The sequence below is a fragment of the Eulemur rufifrons genome, chromosome 7 (assembly GCF_041146395.1).
Source record: "Eulemur rufifrons isolate Redbay chromosome 7, OSU_ERuf_1, whole genome shotgun sequence".
NCBI classification, from domain to species: Eukaryota; Metazoa; Chordata; class Mammalia; order Primates; family Lemuridae; genus Eulemur; species Eulemur rufifrons.
In genome coordinates, this window is record NC_090989.1 from 226,487,589 (window position 1) to 226,500,881 (window position 13,293).

The 13,293-nt window shown below is 35.5% G+C and overlaps 1 protein-coding gene across 1 annotated transcript in view; it reads right to left on the minus strand.

Moving 5' to 3' along the window:
* The window catches only part of PUM3 (pumilio RNA binding family member 3), a 40,070-nt gene that overhangs the window by 11,877 nt on the left and 14,900 nt on the right, over window positions 1-13,293 (minus strand). The window contains exons 10-13 of the mRNA XM_069474174.1: window positions 12,066-12,144; window positions 9,537-9,635; window positions 8,574-8,627; window positions 4,762-4,842 (exon numbers count right to left, since the gene is read on the minus strand). Of these exons, the coding sequence (XP_069330275.1) occupies window positions 4,762-4,842; window positions 8,574-8,627; window positions 9,537-9,635; window positions 12,066-12,144 (313 nt within the window). The remainder of the gene's footprint in view (window positions 1-4,761; window positions 4,843-8,573; window positions 8,628-9,536; window positions 9,636-12,065; window positions 12,145-13,293) is intronic.

The following is a 13,293-nucleotide window of genomic DNA, read 5'->3' on the forward strand; positions in this document are numbered from 1 at the left end:
GCTTCTGATAATTAGTAACAGTAGCTAATACTCGGTAAGTGCTTACTAGGAATCAGATACTGCTGAGAGCTGCACGTCTATTATCTTAAATAATCTTCAAACCTCTACGTCCTGATTCTTGACTCCAATACCCACTGTGCTCTCCTAACTACTTCTGAAGAAGTTTAAAGTCACAGTATAAAGATTCCCACATAAAACGTGTTTTCAGAGAATACAACCACCTCAAAATGGATACATAATCTCAGTCACCCAGGGAAACTAAAATTTCAGTAATAAAAGGTAACACACATAGAAAAAATGTACAGAACTTATCAGTGTAGGAAGAATTTTTGTCAAGGTCAACAAGCTTAACCATGTATACCTTTGGGAAAATCTTTTAAAAACTTCTCTGCATTATCTGTAAAAGGAAACAATATGCCAGCCCAACTCATGGGCTATTACCAGGAGCAAATCAGAGAGTCAAACTGAAAATCTCTAAACAGTAATTATTTCATATATAAAAAAAACACCTCTTGATATACAGCATCCTTAACTATGGAGATTAAATACAGCTGGTAGGGTCATGAGTTTCCATCCTCAAAAGAGTAAAAATATCAACAATGAAGGTGCAATAAAGGTTTTGGCCTTAGCATACCCCCTGCAAGAATTAACTCAGAGAAAATCATAAGGCCCATTTGTTGTCATTTTTTCTTCTTAAGCTCTAAAGTAGGCATGTGAACAGAAGAAAGCATAGGAACAAAAGACCTCCCTTCTGAAGACATGTTTGGCTAGTTCTGACCTCCTTATATTGAACTCTTGCCAGATTCCTTGGCACTCTCGTTTTGCCAACCCAAAGAGGAAGGGTAAAGGTCAAAATAAAAGGTGCACACAGGAAGAGCATTTTTGGTGCAGGATAGAAATGCAAAAATCAACACGTTTCTAAGAACTGAGTCTATGGTCAACACACTCTTTGGTAGTCCGTTGTGGGGAAAAAAAAGAAATGCAGACTGCTTTAACTATAGGAACCAAAATCTAGTGGAAGAGGCAGCAGAGTTAATGAAAAGTTAAAAACAAAAATCATAATGAGTAACAGAAGTGTAGAGGGAAGGTTAGATTATCAGGTGGCCTCTTCAGAGTTCTATTCTGAAAATAGGGTGATTTTATCCAAAAGTCCACCCTTTTGGCTGCACTCAAAAAATGAGAAGGTCAAGTTTAATGGGTATAGTGTTTCAGATTTGCAAGATAATAAAGTCCTGGAGATTATTTGTACAACAATGAACACATTTAATACTACTTAACTATATATGTAAAAATGGTTAAGATGATAAGTTTTATGTGTATTTTATACTCCAATTAAAAAGACAAAAATTGGAAGGTCTACCGCCCTGGAGATCACACTGCCATAGGATGGAGCCGACAGGTGGCCACCACCCTGGACAGGATGTGTCTCTCTCTATGCCCCATAGTCCCCACTGAACCCCCTGGTCTCACCTGGCCTGGTCACTCATTTACCTGTCTGGTCAATGAAGGTTTGTAAGTTTGTGAGCCCTGGGGCAGATGATAATTAACTGCTAAAGGAAAGACAAACACTATAGTAGCTGAAAGCACAGGCAGACCAGATCTGGCTGGGAGATCAGAGAACACTACCTGATGATTAAAGCAAGAGGAGTAATTATCAGGCTATGATTTCAACTTCACATTTCAAGAAATCCAGTTACTGTGAACAGAATGCTTAGCAACACTAAGCTTTCTTGGCTATTTTTAAAAGCACTGTATAATGCAATAGGTTTTGTAGTGCCTGGGTGGGAAATATGGTCACATGACTCTATATAAACATATATGCAGCATATTTGACAACCCAGCAATTCTACTACGTAATTGAAACTAAATTCTGCTATATTAGAGAAACTTAATGTGTGTCCAAAGAGACATATATGAGAATGTTCATGGAATTATATGAAATAGCAAAAATTAATAAGAATTAAAAAATAGTTTTTAAAATTATAAACAACCTAAATATCTACCACCAGGAAAATGGAAAAATAAATTGCAGTGTATTCACATGTAGTAGAATGCTATCTGGCATTGAAAAATAAATGATTCAGAAGACAGGGTGGGCAAACTATGGCCCATGCATCAAATCCAGCCTGTAGCCTGTTTTTGTAAATCCTACAAGCTGTGAATGGCTTTTATATCTCAAAGGGTTGCTAAAAAACAAAAACAAAACAAACAAGAATATGTGGCAGAGAACATATATGGCCTTCAAAGGCTGAGTAATTACTTTCTGGTCCCTTACAAAAAAGGCTTGCTGACCCCCATGGACTCAATTACAAAAGAAAACAGCAAGTTGCTAAAGAATACACACAAGACACTGCATATGTAGAATTTATAAATGTAAAATAAAGTGATATACAACTACATATAGTGAAAGGATAAGGAAATACATATGAATAACAGTAAATTCATCATACTAGGTAGAGGGCAAGGATGAGTACACAAAGGGCTTAAACTCGAACTGCATTGGTCGAGTTTTAATCCTTTTTATCAGATGGTGGGAGGCTGAGTGTTCAGTTATTATTTATACTTCTCTATAAATTTTAAAGATAATACATATAAAAATATGCATCAATATTTATTCACCCTCAAACAGCAATTGGCTAGTGTACTTATTTCCTTTCCCATGAACACTGCTGTCAAACCAGCTGCATCGTACCGATGACTTTAAGGTAAACCGGATCAGATTTTATAAGGATGTTTATTTTGGAAAGTAAAGTAGGTGAGAGAGTTTGTATCCATTTTGAAAGGTGAAGGGCTCAGCTGACCAGACTGTGATTTCAACCTGACATTTTGAGAAGTCTGGGTGCCCTCAACAGGATACTTAGCAACACTAAGCTTTCTTAGTTATTTTTAAAAAACATGCATACTGCAACAGGTTTTGTGGTGGATGGGTGGGAAAAACGCAAGAGCAATTAGCATTCCAGAATTTTATCACTAGCTATTCATACATAGTTTAATGACACACAGAACCTGTTGAGCATTTGTCAGTTAGAAGCAGGAGATCAGCTAATCAGGCCTTTCAGAGAAAGTTGCCCTGAGTACAAGAAAGTCATTAGGAATGTGGGTTAAATAGTTGTGGGAATCAAGCTGATAAGCACAAGGAATTAAAACTGTTTCAACAGCAACATTAAGTGGGATAAATTTTTGGAAAAAAATTAATCTAGTAGACAATTCTGGCAAATGCTGAAGGCAGTTTGGTTTCTCTTGAAATCTACTTGGAACAGTTATGCAAATGTTAGTTGTCATGAAAATATTAAACAAAAGCAAACTTTCAATATCCCAGCCTGTTTTCATTTTAGTGAAACAATTTTATTCATTAGCCAATTCTATGGCCTCACATCTCTGTCACAGGAATGAAAAACAATCATTATTGATTGGAGTCAAAAGGGTAATAAAGTCACAAGGAACATGTCAACATACTCAGTTTGTGACATGAAAGTCTTGCCAACTTGTTTCTTCCCACAATCCTATCCCAAAGAAAGTCATCACAATCTTAAAATAGTCAAGGGTAAAGTTGGAAAATGACAGCAAGGGCATGAGAAATTCACACAGTGGGACCTACAGCTGGCATCTAAGAAAACAAATCTTCCCCTCCATGAGCTGATACACTATTTCTATTAACACTCAGCTCTATTGGTCCAGAGAGGCTACAGCACCACCACCTGACAACAGGTAAATTACTTCTGAATCATCTACATCCTTCCTCCCTGCCGTGGCATGAAAAGTACCATTTGTCACTAAGATTTCTCCAAGGACCCCATGTGTGTCAAAGAGAAAGGTTTGTGTAATTTTCAGACGAATAACTTAGGTCTATCAGATTATGTGGTTTTTAAAACATTTCCAAGTATGGTCACTGCTACCAATGTTGCATTTTCCTATCCCCACTCCTGTAACCTCTACCCCCACACACTAAAAATAAAGGAAGGGAAGAGAAAAGGACCACAGAGTCAGAAGAGGCTGTCATTGCAGAAGGTAGAAAAAATAAATAGTTTACAATGTAATTTTTGCTACGGAGTAGTTTCCCTAAGAGGACAGCTCAGTTTTTCTGAAGGCAAGTTTAAGAATAAATAGACTATTCAAATATTACCACTTAATGGTCATTACACTGGGCTTTGGAACTGTAGCCTGAAATGTAAAAAGGAAGCTAGTATTTTAATTTAAGTATTACAGTAACTTTAAATCTGACTCTACAAAAGCTCTAAGAAGCATTACAAGTCAGTCAGTTTTATGAGTTTTTCTTCTCCATCAGCTCAACTCAGCACAGATACATTGATAAACTGGGTAATTGTACAAAGGTGGTTTTTCCATATGGAGTAAGAGTTAAAAATGTCATGGATACTCTCTGCCTATACATGAGTTCTGGAATAACTGAGGAATTACTATGTAAACTAATTTCTGATCATATCTAAATATTACTTTGCTAATATTTTGCATTTTAGAATCATATATGGTCTAAACAGTCACATTACCCTAATCCAAAATGAAAGTGTTGTCTTAATTTAACCACAGTTTTTTAAATAATTAAAATAGCATTAGTATCAAGTTACAAGGTTATGATTTATATAGGAATTAAGCAAACCTCCAAAATAACAGTTAACTGATAACTAAAAAATAACAGAAAATACTGGTGGAAAGCACAGATGAAAGTCTTTACACATACATGTGTGAAAGCACACAATTGGTCTATCAATGTAACTTAAATTCAAGACCATCAGAATTACTTACTGATATGATTATCTGCTTCACGAGCTTAGTGTCATCAATGCAATCAAATGCTGCCAGTAAAACCAAGTGGGAGTATTGGCCCTGAAAGAATTGGAAGCCAGTAAAGGTTAAAAAAAAATGCATAGACTTTCACTCTTATTTCACCCAGGCTGTCCCTTTACAGAAGTTACCAACACTGACAACTTGTCCGACATAATATAAACAAGATGAATGAAAGCTATTCAAACGAACTTCCTCTCTTATCAGGACCTAGTTAATTATATTCTAGCAGTAAGGTTGATTAAAAAAAAAAAAGAGAAAAGAAAAAGAAAAGCACATTCTTCACTACCAAATAGCCCAAGACTAACCAGGAAATAATACCTGTTCAAACAGACATCCTATTAATGAATAGCAAGAAAGTTGAAGTGATAGGATTAAAAAGAAACCCCCCCCCATACATATTTTTTATATATATATTCATACATAAAATATTCCAATCATGAAGAAGAAAATATATAAACTCAGATACAATTTTATCAACACGCACACACACACACACACAATACATATAACAAAATACATATATACAGAAAATCCTGGAAGACAAAACACTGTAATAGTCATCTCTGGGTTAAAGGATTATGAATGATTTTTCATTTTCTTTTGTAATTGCTCAATTTCTTTAAGATGATCCTACATAATTAGAATACAAATCCCAAAAAAACAAAGTAGAAGAGTGTAATTGTAAACTGAGTACGAGAATACGATAACCATTGTTTTAAAAGAGCATGGCAACACAAGATCTTACAAATACACAATGTGGTTTTCACAACAGTCACCCCTTGAAATAATAAAATTATTTCCATGATGCTGATATTATTACAAACATTTAAAGAACCCCTACTTTGTGTTAAAAACAGAAACTTGCTTTCAGAGCTTGTGGCATTTTTGTTTTAGTATCCTGGATGATGATGCAAATGCTTGTTTTTAAGTTTTGAAGGGAGTTTGATATTTGCTAACAGCCCACACTCATTCAGAGACAGATCTGATGAATACAACAGGTTATAATCGCTAATTTAAGGTCAAAAAAAAAAACTGAAGAGAAACAACAGAGGTCTAACATCCTTATTACATAAAGAGGAAAAATCAACTAAAATAGGCAAAGAACATGAAAAGTCAGTTCACAGAAAAGAGAATATAAATGGCTTTGAATGTATGAACTAATTCTGTATGAAATAATTAGGGACAATAATTTAAACAAAAATACCATTTTCCCCCATCCTATAGGCAATGGTGAAAACCTTTGACAATAGACTAATTTATCAAAGGCTTGGGGAAAAGCAGGCACACTTTTATGTAGGCGAGAATGTAAAGTCATTCAACTTCTTTGAAGAGCAATTGACAACATCTATAAAAATTTAAAATGCATGTACAATCTGATCCAGCAACTCTAGTTTTAGAGATTTATCCCACAAACATGCTTTCACATAAGTACAAATACTTATGCATAAGGATATTCACTGAAGTACTAATTGTAATAAAAAAAATCTAGAAACTACTCAAGTATCCAACAGTAGGGACTGGTTAAATGAATTTTGGTACAGTCATACAATGAAATATTCTGAAGTCATTAAGGGCAGTGAGGCAGACAGGTGTATATATATTGAAATAAAATGACCCATAAGATGAATTCAGTGAAGGGAACAAAATGGAGAACAATGTGCACCATACAAAACCACTGGTTTCAGCTCTCTTAAGTCATACACAAGCATAATCAAGTGCAAAATATCTCTGGATGAATATAACAGAAGCTGATACAGAACTGAATTTAAGCAAGAAATAGATAATTCCATTAGTATAGTTGGAAATTTTAACATGTTTCTCTCAGCAACTGATAGAACTAGAAAATGATAAGTAAATCAGTAAAAACATTGATGATCTGAACAACACTGTCAACCACTTTGATCTAACTGACATTTATATTTAATAGAATAACATACTAAACAACTCCACAATACATTCTTTTCAAGATACTAAGATAGACCACATGTTGGGCCATAAAACAAGTCTCAGTAAATTTAAAAGGACTGAAATTATGCAGAGTATATCAAGAAACTCTCAATATTTGGAAATTAGACAATACTTCTAAATAATCTATGGATAAAATCCATGGGTTAAGTTTATCTCCCCCCTTTAGAGGTAACTCTTAGAGATTAAAAAAGACATTGTATTGTTAATTTCTGTTACCATCACAATGCCATGCTGGGATTAGGGTCTCAAAAAACTTACTGTTGAATTACTTGAAATAACTGCAAAATTAAAACAATCTAATTTTATTATTAAAAAATGTCTTACTATTAATACATTTTCAAATTTTCTATTAACATTTTATTTTTACTCATTTTTAATTTGAAGTATTCAAGGCCGGGCGCGGTGGCTCATGCCTATAATCCTAGCACTCTGGGAGGCCAAGGCAGGAGAATCGCGATAGCTCAGGAGTTTGAGACCAGCCTGAGGAAAAGTGAGACCCCTATCTCTACTAAAAATAGAAAAATTAGCCCCAAGCATGGTGGCGAGTGCTGTATTCCCAGCTACTCCGGAGGTTGAGGCAGAAGGATCGCTTGAGCCCAAGAGTTTGAGGTTGCTGTGAGCTAGGCTGATGCCACGGCACTCTAGCCTGGGCAACAGAGCGAGACTCTGTCTCTAAATAAATAAATAAAGTGTTCAAATTAAAATGTCACTCATAAAAATGTACTTAGTGATGAATTATGAATCATAAAATAATCTCATGCTCTGGAAACAACTCATTAGAGAATCCCATATTTCACTGTTACAGTAAAGTTAGCTACCTTCTGAATAGTTTTATATTAACTCTTCTAATCTCAGTGCTATGGAAGACAATAGGTAAATATATAATCACACAGTATCAATTTTATCTTTGTTTGAATTAACATTTCCTGTAAGTATTCACCAGAAGCTAGTAGTTCTCATTGGATTTTTCAGAGGACAAAGTAGTTCATCACTAAATAATTTTAGTTTATCAATAAATTAGAAATTTCCTGATGAACTAAGTTATCAGTGAAATATAAGATATAACTAAAAAATTAAAATTATAGGGGGGTTGGGGTGAAAAATAAAAAATTATATTTATTACTATGTATATTCTAGTTATAGTATTTCATAATACTATGGAAATATCTAAATCTAATATCTAAATACATACAAACACTATTTTGGTGGTAATTAATCCCACAGAAAAAACTTTTTGTATCCACTAATTTCATTAGGAAAGCTGTTTTTGCAATGCAAAAGGATCCCAAAGAACTATAAAATTTAACAACTTGAATTTTCTATGACCACATTGCAAATTTATTCTAAGAAAAAGGGAGATAAATTTCAGTTTCTGCTATGGTTTTGGTGGTTGTGAAAACTAGTATCAAGTCTCTGAAGTGTAATCTAGCATTACTTACCTATAGCCTAAAATATGTATATACCTTAACCAGGCAGTAACTCCCACATTTTATTAACATGACTGGACAAATTCATTAAGGAAGCTAGTAAATACCAGGTCTTCAAAGAATATCTAATAAAAATGGAGAACTGCCACAATACAATGTTAAATTTAAAATGAAGAAAAGAATACATGTGGTATGTCTCCCATTTCGTGTAAATAATATATAAAAATATACATAACATATGCCTAGAAAAAGATTATAATAAAACAATAAATTTTCTTCTTGGTAACTGAATTTTCCAAAATTTCTATAATGGACACAAATTCATTTTAATATTAAAAATAATTAAAAGAAATAATGTAGGTTTATTATACTTACATTAGCTATTTTTTCAACATAAGTCTTCATTGTTTTCACGATCACTTTCCTGTCCTAAAAAAGAAAAATGTGTCTCAATGAACTTTAAATTATAGATTAAGGGTATTTCATAGTTAAAAGTTTTATATATTAATTTTTCATTTGAGTGGCATACTTTTCATTAGTGAAAATAATAGTTATGCAGGCAGAATAAAAAAAAACTGCAACATACTATGAGAAGTCCTCTCAGAGCTATTATGATCTTAGACTTGTATGTGACAATCCACTCAAACATAAATATGGAGCCATAAAATTGTAGGTCAGAAGGCAAACCCAGAGAAACCACCTTATACAACGAGATCTGAGGGATCCTTCTTCTAAGGTCTGAACTGTCTTCAAATGCATAGAGTCAACCATACAGTTACTTACTATTCATATATATTTGTTAAGTACAATTTGCATTAACCAAAAAGTAGATACAATACAACCACCTTTTGAAGGCAGAATTATGCTGATCAAGGAAATGATCATTTCTGCTGACCTCTGTGATTAATATAGTTCTTTACTCTTTTCCTCAAAGTACTTAACGTCCACAGGAGCAAATGTATGACTAGCTGTTTGTGATCTCCTCTCTCCTCCTCCCTCAATATGATCATTAAATAAGAAACAACAGAGCCTGACTGGTACCAAAACCTCTATACACTAAAGCTTAACATATGTATTGTGTCTACTTGCTTGAAAGACCTCTTCTCATGCTTTAATGAAACTTCAAGGTTTCTATTAAAGCGGAGAAGAAACACCAGGCCTTTAGAAGATGGCTACTTCCTGTGAGGCCCTGAGGCACAACTTTGAGAAGATAATGTTGTTTATGCACAATAGGGCAAAGACCAAAGAAGACTAAAGGTCCAAGAACAGGCAGACAAGCCCGGAGATAAGGTGTGGCGAATGGCAGAGTTTACAGGCAAGTGCTGCTGCCACACTTACCTTGGGCGTGCCATGCCACAGGCAGTGCATGGCCACTCTGGCGCCATCGTGTGTGTGTGCCAGGTACACCACCGCTTCCCGGATGGCTTCAATCATTTCCTAGGGAACAAATGCTGTCAGGGTTTTGCTTTATTTTCTTCTGCTGCTATTATATCTGTCTGTCTACAGGCGGGGAGTTATATACAGAGAATGAAAGAAGAGAGGGCAGGTAGCAAACAATTTAATTTTTAATTCTGTAGACAAACAGAAACACAACCTCTTTCTAGAAACATTCTTTTCCATCAAGAGCAGTCAGTACTGCTGGCAGGCAATTTCTATTAAACACAGTCTGACTTTTAGTAAAAAATCATTGAATTTATTACAAGGTAGTTTAGATGAATTTAATCTTTAGTGTTCATTTTCAATATATATAATTTCTTTTTTTTTGTTTTTTGTTTTTTATTTATTTATTTATTTTTTGAGACAGAGTCTCATTCTGTTGCCCAGGCTAGAGTGAGTGCCGTGGCGTCAGCAACCTCAAACTCCTGAGCTCAAGGGATCCTCCTGTCTCAGCCTCCCGAGTAGCTGGGACTACAGTCATGCACCACCATGCCCGGCTAATTTTTTCTATATATATTTTTAGCTGTCCATATAATTTCTTTCTATTTTTAGTAGAGATGGGGTCTCGCTCTTGCTCAGGCTGGTCTCGAACTCCTGAGCTCAAACGATCCGCCCACCTCGGCCTCCCAGAGTGTTAGGATTATAGGCGTGAGCCACCGCGCCCGGCCTCAATATATATAATTTCTTTTTTTTTTTTTAATTTTTTTTTTTTGAGACAGGGTCTCACTTTGTTGCCCAGGCTAGAGTGAGTGCCGTGGCGTCAGCTTAGCTCACAGCAACCTCAGACTCTTCGGCTTAAGCGATCCTACTGCCTCAGTCTCCCGAGTAGCTGGGACTACAGGCATGCGCCACTATGCCCGGCTAATTTTTCTATATATATTTTTAGTTGTCCATATAATTTCTTTCTATTTTTAGTAGAGACGGGGTCTCGCTCTTGCTCAGGCTGGTCTCGAACTCCTGACCGTGAGCAATCCACCCGCCTCGGCCTCCCAGAGTGCTAGGATTACAGGCGTGAGCCACCGCGCCCGGCCTATTTATTCTACCTATCTATTTATTCCCGGCCTATAATTTCTTATCTACATTTTCAAAGCCTATGTACATAGGATATAAATGAGTTCTGGAAGCTAACAGCTGCAGGGACCCATTTTAGTCTATTCCCAATTTAAAAATTTATATTAAATAAATAAATGCAAAGCCCCATACCAGGAAAAAAGGCAGGTGCAAAGCCCCATACCAGGAAAAAAGGCAGGTGCCGCTTAGGTGCCAATTTCACCAATAAGGCACAAGCAATATCACCCTCAAGTATCGGACAATCCTTTCCCAAGCTGAATCTAAAGAACACAGCTTGTAACCAACATCCCTGAATTTATGAATCTTTTCAAAGCTATCCAGTTGGAGAGTTATGCAGATATTCCAATTATGCTTTCATTATCCCCAAAGGTTTTTCTTCTTAAGTCTCTCTTTTGAAAACGCCCCCAGTGCCAGAAAAGATAATGTCTCGTTACTTTACATTCACACTAAGTTCCAAATGATTTTTTGCTGTTACTAAAACATTCAACACTAAAAAGATACTTTCTACCACTGAATATATTCAAATGATCATTTTATCACTTCTGAACATATAGTCCTGCCTCAGTTAAATCCAGCACTGTGGGGTACTGTGTTCTGCAGGAGATAGAGAGAGATATCCCCAAAAGACAAGATACTGTTATGGTCACTGAACCATAAGTTTAAGTGGGTGGCTACTCTTGGGATGTTATATTGTATGCCAATTTTAAGAGGGTCAAAATTCCAATGAATGTAAAATCTGGCATATTTATTCAAAGAAGGCAGTCTCGTTACTTTAGTTATCCCTTGTGATTAGACAATGAGAACCAATGTCAATGAGCCCATTGTATCATAAGACAAGCAAAGTTCAGGAAACTAAACAATGAATTCTCATTTGTATTCCTATCATTGACTTGAAGGGCAGTGCAATTTACCTTCATTCTCTGTTCCTTCTCCTCCTATCACATGAAGTCCAGGTTTTCATGGTCCATTTAGTTTTACATAAGTATCCTCCCCGAATCCTTTAACGCCAACAATTTTTTTTTTTTTTTTGTATTGGCATGGTTAAATTTAAAGTCACATGCATATTCCTGCATGTGTTAGTTAATTTTCAGATTAGGTTAGCTAGAGGATACTCTATGGATTATAATTAAAATATATTAAAAACTGTAATCAGTAAAACTAGGGTCAATTCTATTATCTTCTGGAAAAAACCTAAGTGAGATTACCAGACTTGTTCAAAGGAAGTTCAGTGAATTATCTTTTCTAAATAAGAAAGCAACTCTTTAAAATTTCCAAAAGACAATGTGCAAAGCAGTGTTTTAAATTTCCATACTGCTCTTCCTCCATGTTTTGGTTTAAAAACAAAAACCAAGAACTTACTGATCTGAGTTTGGGGGGTGCATAGGTAAAAAAGTCCAAGAATACTTTATGCACCAATGAGTGCTTAATCACAGCTTCCCTGAAAAACAAAAACAAAAACAACAACAAAAAAAAAATCACATCAGATCTGGCACTATAGTCATACAGAGACAGGTAATCTCAGAGGTTCTTTTGAAATAGTTCTACTGAATGTAATTTGTCATAAGATAGATTGTATCTTTCACCAATACTAAGATCTAAAAAAAAATTAGGCTATAAAAGTGATTTAGTGCCATCTACAACCAAGACCAGAATACTAATTTCTAGTATCTAACCAGCAAAGATGAAGTTATCATTCAAAATGTGCTCCTCTCTCTTAAATAAGGACATCTACATTTTTGTTCTCCAGCACTGGACACATGATTGGAAATCCACATGTGGACCTGTTCTTTGTACAGCTCTTTTCCTTCTGTTAAGCACTCTTCACAATGCATCACATTCATACAATAATTTTAGCAGAATTAAAATCTGAATGGACCAAAACAGTGTCAGCAATTGCAATGATACCTACTTAATCCAAGCTCCCTAGTGCCTAGAGGAACTTGGTGAACCCAGGTGTACAGGGCAGGCTGACGGTCAGGCATCAAAGAACTAAAGTTCACATGGGGTATCCAAGTAGACAGTCAAAACTAATGGGCAAAATTTATGGGCAAAGCACTGTTCTGAGTGTTTTGGAACTATTAACCCATTCAAGATTCATAAAACCCTATAAAGTTTGTACCACTATTAACCCAATTTAACAGACATGGAAACTGCGGCACAGAGAGGTTAAGCTGTCAAAGGTTACACCGTTAAGTAACTGGGAAAGAGGCACAAGGAGTCACATCCAGCCATTCTGGTCCCAACCATTTCCCTATGGTACAAATGCCAAGAAGGCCACGTGCACAGACTTCCAAGTCTTACACTCCAATTTGAATAACAGATTATATTGGTGAAACCATTTAATATACGTGGATTCAACACAACATTTTACTTGGGGAAAGAATGTTTCATTGCTTATAAAAAGTTTGTAAACCACTACTGTATGTTATCACTTTACAGGATACAACATTAGAAACAAGAGATCTCCTTTGGCACCAAGAATGGTTTCAAGTAAAAATTTTCACACTCTTAGGTAGGACAGATTATTAACAGTAAGGTGAAAATAACCATCTTTTCTAGGCAAGGGTTATGTAAAACTTTCCTCCTT